The sequence below is a fragment of the Chelmon rostratus genome, chromosome 15 (assembly GCF_017976325.1).
Source record: "Chelmon rostratus isolate fCheRos1 chromosome 15, fCheRos1.pri, whole genome shotgun sequence".
In the NCBI taxonomy this organism is placed as follows: Eukaryota; Metazoa; Chordata; class Actinopteri; order Chaetodontiformes; family Chaetodontidae; genus Chelmon; species Chelmon rostratus.
In genome coordinates, this window is record NC_055672.1 from 11657904 (window position 1) to 11663493 (window position 5590).

The 5590-nt window shown below is 45.7% G+C and overlaps 1 protein-coding gene across 2 annotated transcripts in view; it reads left to right on the forward strand.

The window, feature by feature from the left end:
- Positions 1 to 5006, forward strand: part of fancm (FA complementation group M) — a 45920-nt gene extending 40914 nt beyond the window's left edge. Inside the window, exons 16-24 of one of the 2 annotated variants that reach the window (XM_041953766.1) lie at positions 1281 to 1349; positions 1533 to 1649; positions 1981 to 2146; positions 2293 to 2399; positions 2503 to 2990; positions 3069 to 3162; positions 3260 to 3608; positions 3939 to 4233; positions 4352 to 5006. In XM_041953766.1, coding sequence (XP_041809700.1) covers positions 1281 to 1349; positions 1533 to 1649; positions 1981 to 2146; positions 2293 to 2399; positions 2503 to 2990; positions 3069 to 3162; positions 3260 to 3608; positions 3939 to 4233; positions 4352 to 4478 — 1812 coding nt within the window. In that variant the 3' untranslated portion in view covers positions 4479 to 5006. Of the gene's footprint in view, positions 1 to 1280; positions 1350 to 1532; positions 1650 to 1980; positions 2147 to 2292; positions 2400 to 2502; positions 2991 to 3068; positions 3163 to 3259; positions 3609 to 3938; positions 4234 to 4351 lie in introns of those variants that run through there. The other variant, XM_041953767.1, reaches the window with a different exon arrangement.
- The last annotated feature ends 584 nt before the right edge of the window (positions 5007 to 5590 follow it).

The window sequence follows — 5590 nt, forward strand, 5'->3', positions numbered from 1 at the left end:
ATCATTAGCCCTCGGCCACCTAACTCTAGCTTTCTGCTCCATGCTTCTCTCCTTGGCTGGCCTGTTGCCCTCAACACCAACTGCATCCCCTCTCCGTACCTCCTCCTCTCCAGGGATAGTGTTACTGATATCCTGCGAACTGTGGTTTTCTACCTGTCGCTGGACTTCATCCGACTGATTCGACTGACTTCTCAAGAAATACTGGTCGATGCGGCCACTCTGCCCTTCCACCGCTAAACACTTCCTCCTTCCCTGATGAGTTCTAAGGCCTCGGATTGATGTTATCTTCTGCCAGCCACATGGGCAAACTTGAAGCTTCTTGTCCTCTGCTGCACAACTTTTGCTCTCCTTAGTTGCCTTCCCTGTCACCTGAGTACTGCTACCTCTGGCCCTAAGAGATGGGTCCGTGCCCCCATCCCTCACTGAGTCATGTATCCAAGGCATAGTCATATCCGTTATCCTGTTCGTTACCATGCAATCCACCTGTGAGTCATCTTCCACCCCTGCTCTCGCTGACTCTTGGGGTATTTTCCTTATATTGGTTGTAGCTAAGTCTGGTATTAAGATATTAAACATGGATATTCAGTTGAAGGTTCAGAACTTGGAACCATATTATAAAGAAAACTTTATTTTTATTTGTATAATAAATTTTTTACATGTTAATTTACTAAATATTATTATTGTATTATGTCAGTGTTGCATTGTACAAAGAGATAACAAATTAGACAAAGCTGTAACAAAATATACACATTAACATGACATAAAAACAGAGGTTATGAGCTGAATACAACACAATGAAAGCCATTTCTCCTAAAAACAAACAAACAAATAAATAAATAAAATCTAAAAATTCAGCTGCCTAATTGTTACAGCTCCAGCTGATGTGCATTTGCTCTTTTTCTCTCTGCTATAAGGTTAATGAGGCGTGTAAAAAGACGGCCTCTTTAGTCATCATCTTTGTGTGTACATTACAAAGACACAGTCAATAAAAGTCAGGAGTTAACCTTTATGCTGCGGTGCAGAGAGCCTCAGAGATCTGATTGAGACGCCTCAGGCTGCCTCTGTCCATCACTGACAAGGTTCCTGCAGTTGTCATGGCAACCAGCTTGCAAGCAGCAAAGAGGCATTTTTAGCACCTGAAACGGGTTAGCAACATGTATTTTGATGATATACCTGAAAAACAGGTTGACGGACTTGTTTAGACTTGTTTAGAACTGGCGTGCACAGACACATAATGCACGTGTATGTGTGTCAAATGTTGCATTTGCTGTCTCTTCCAGTCAAAGATCTGCAGTGATGTGGACTCCCCGGTGGTTGTGAACAGGAAACGTGTAGCGGCTCTTAACATAGTAAGATTTTCTTCGTTAGCTGTTAAGAAGCCAAATGGCTCAACCTGTTCAACACAGCTTATTTAAGTACTTTTACTCCATGCGCTACTTATGATGATTCCTCACCGTTTGATAAGATGCAGCATCACAAACCATCAGCAGTGTGCAGGTTTTGACTCATTTGTTCTCCTCATCTGTCTCCAGTCTGATGACTTTGAGGGCGAGGCTGTTTCTGATGATGATTTCCAGAATGAATCAGTGTCCACGCACAGAAGCGCGGCAGCAGCTGAGAGGCAACGAGTCCAAAAAGGCAAAACCAAGGTCTGTGTGGCAACAGGTGGCTCTGCAGGGACACTGTGATCTGAATCTGTATCCTGTCATTTGTGTCTCATGTTTTCATATCAACAACAGTGTAGATAAACGCAGCTCTGGGAAACAGTGGATTGTGTCTTTATCTTCATGTCTTGTCATAGCTACAGAGCTGCTACTGAGAACTAAACACAAGCATTCAGAATATAGCTGCTACTGTTTGTCTTTTTACAATCATATTTCAAACTTTTTCCCTAAAATGTCACATCTATAAATATCTGTCAGCTGCACGGACCCCTTCAGCATCCGTCAGCCTTGACATTTTCCACCGTTCCTGTCTTAGCGCGCTGTATGTCGAAAAGGGCGTCAGTTCCTGGACGAAGAAGCGGAGCTGTCTGAGGAAGGCGAGGATGCAGAGGTGTCGTCTGATGAAGAGGATGGAGAAGAACTGAATCATTCCCTTGAAGGCTTTGTGGTCGATAACACGCACCTCTCACAGGGACTGAATGGTACAACACCGTGGTTATTTTAAAGAAATGTGATTTTTATGGGACCATCAGCCGATTATTTCTAAATCTAATTCATTGAAGTGTTTGAGCTTAAGCAGGCTGAAGGAATTGTGCTCTAACATTAATGCTTCCTGTCTCTGTGTCAGACTCGGACATGTACGGCGTTTACCTGAAGTCAGTGAGAAGCCCTGCAGTCCAGGGCAAGTTCAAAATGTCCTACAGAAATCAGCACAACATGGACATATTTTCCCAGGTTTGCTACATACTCAAATGCAATTCATATACAAAAAAAAACTTAAGTTTAGTTAACTTTTGTGTTATTGACTCAACTGCATGTTCCTAACCTTTGGTCCCAGGTGCCTGAGATGGATGAAACATATGCAGAGGACAGCTTTGTGGTGGGCAGCGAGGTAGAGGAGCTTGACAGCAGCGAGGAAGAGGCCGAAGACATTGAACTGATGCCCGAGGACTCGTATGTGGACGGGAAGCGGCAGTATGCCACCAGACGGCGTGTTTTCCTGCACAAATCCAGAGCCGGCGCTAAGACCACAGCCGAGGCTCCACCAGAGCAGAGAGCTAGGGTGAAAACCAAGCGCACCCGTGTCATACGCATGAATGATTCCAGTGAGGAGGAGACGGAGGAAGTTGGCAACAAGAGGGGTCTCATAGCAGGAGGTGGTGTCGCTGACCCCTTGTGGCCAAAGGCGGTACTGCCGGAGCCCAGCAGGCTTCAGCAGCAGCAGAGGCCCTCCTCCTCATCCTCGTCTTCAACCATAGCATCCAAAGTGTCGCTGCTGAGCAAGGCGCAGAGCTGCTCAGTGACTGAGGAGCGGCAAAATGAGAGGTGAAGAAATGTTCATGTGAAAGCACACAAAAACAAACACTCATCAGCCACTGAAGCATTGTTTTCTTTCTCCTGCAGGCATCGCCAGAGGTTAGAAAGTCAGCATTTGCTCTCTGATGAACTTGACTTTGTTGACTCAGAGTCGCTTTTATCCTCAAAGAAACAACTCCAGGTACGAGCAAACAAGATGACATCTGCCCGCAGGGTCCTACAGCGTGTGTGTGAAATGAGATACATGATTAATAAAACTTTTGTTTTCCCTCATCCAGCCACTCCCTGCCACCTCCTCAGTGCCCCCCAAGTCCAGTGTGCAAGATTCACCGGCCAGCGAGCCCCCCGCTCCATTCGGACCTGTTCGCATCCTGGTGGACAGTCGCTGCATCAGCAGCGGGGTGGAGCTGATGACCAGCCTGCGTCAGCGCCACGCGGCCACCGTCCACGTCTGCTCGCTGGACGGCAGCTACTTCATCGTCAGCAACCGCACGGCAGTGGAGAGGCACAGCCAATCAGATTTGGCCGCAACGCAGAACCGGAAGCGATTGGCTGAGAGAGTGAACAGCTTGCAGAGATTGTTTGAGCGCGTTTGTCTGATAGTGGAGAAGGACCGAACCAAGCCAGGCCAGTCAGCCTAATGATTTGATGACTTAATATAGTCATTAAAGATTAGTTAAATTTGCGTCTTGGTCTGTTTACTCTGAGGCTTTTATAGAGGCTAATCATTGGTTACTTAAATATACAATAATACTAGGGGAATAAAATTGATTAGTAAATGGACAGCAATGATTTTAACAGTTGATTGCCAACAATTTATTATTCCAGCCTCTTAAAGTAAACGTTTGCAAGACAATCTTCATGATGGCTGAAGGTCTGCATTACAGGGTCTTTGGTAGATGACACGACACTTTGATTTACTTTGTGAGATGACTTATGTTTCTGTTCCTGTCACAGGTGAGGCGTCCCGTCCCTTTCAGAGAACGCGTTACTATGACAGCACTCTGTTTGCACTGGTGCAGGCCGGGGTGCGTTTGCTGTGGAGCGATGGCGCCGAAGAGAGCGCCGGCTTGCTGGCAGACCTGGCGCGGCTGGAGCAGCGTAAAGGCCAGGGCATCGGTGTACCGCTGGAGGTCAAAGGGCAGCACAGGCAGCAGGCCCTGCAGCTGTACTTGAGCCTGCCCTCAGTCAACTACGTCCATGCCCTCAGCATGAGCCACAACTTCAGGTCAATTGCACAACTCATTAACAGGTAAAGGAAGCGTGTGTGTGTGTGTGTGTGTGTGTGTGTGTGTGTGCTTTAATGGCAAAACAAGAGCAGTATAACACAGAGGAACACCTCCTTTCACACCCTTTTGTTCCTCCTGCAGCTCCGTTGAAGCTATACAGAAGGGAGGCTGTATGAGTCGAGCCAGAGCTGAGGAGACCTACCGCTTCCTGCGCTACTCCTGTGACTCCTTCCTCATGAACACATCGAAAGCAGCGAAGACCAGCTAGCAGCGTGGGGGCAGAAACGCTGCAGGAACACCACAGTCTGTGATCTATTTCTACCATTCATGCTGTGTACTCCTCTCCTTTATTTCTCCACTCTTACTCTTTCTTTCTGACACATCTCCACCTCCCCTGCCCTCCTCTTTGCTGTACCTCCTTGTTCTCAGTCTCACCAGGGGCCGTCGCTGTGCTAAGCAAAGTAAGTGCTCTGTCTGACCTCTCAAGAGAAGACGCTCAGGATATCGACACAACAAAGTTGAAGGGGAGCGCCACGCAGCTCAGTTTATATGTTGCACAACACCACAGGTCTATCGATATAAAAGACACCATGTTTTATTCTGCTTTTTCTTTAGCTATTTGGCTGAGAAGTGGTTCCCTTAAGACTCATGTACTGGCACAAATCCTGTCAGATGGTGTTATGGCAATGCTGTGATCATAAAGACTCAATCAATATTGGATTGATACTTGAATAACTTATTGTTTTTGTCACAATAATGGACACATATGTTTATACCCTACTCTGAAAGAAGTAAATATGGGGTCAGATTTCTTGAATAAACAATGCTATTTTTGTACATTTTTGCATCACAAAGTATGTTTTTATTCCCCTTGAAAGATTTGAATCAGTCTGTGCTGAGCCCCATATGTAGCCTGTGATACCTGTCCATAAACACCAGAGGTTAGTCTTGCTTTTTTAACAAATCATGTATATAAGGACGTATTTCTGAAGTTCTTTAGGGGCCATTCATTAAGTCATTCTCCGGTTTGTCCTGTTTGGTTGTCACAACTCATACATATCTAACTTGTGGTAAAGGTTGTACCAAGAACTTTGTCTTTCAGAAATCATGAGGAAAAAAATGGGCTTTTATTTTACCTCAAGGAACTACACATTGTGCATGCTGCTTTGGTGCAATATATACACAAACAAGTACAGAACACAAAGGCAATAATAGACAGTAAAAGCAGCCTTAACAAAGACGTATCAGCAACCAGCACAGTCAGACAAGCCTAAATAAATGTACATTACACAAAATAGATAATCAAGTCCAAAGCTCAGAGAGATGTCGCATCAATTACAAAAGATGACATGACCCCCCCCCCCCCCCCCCCAAAAAAAA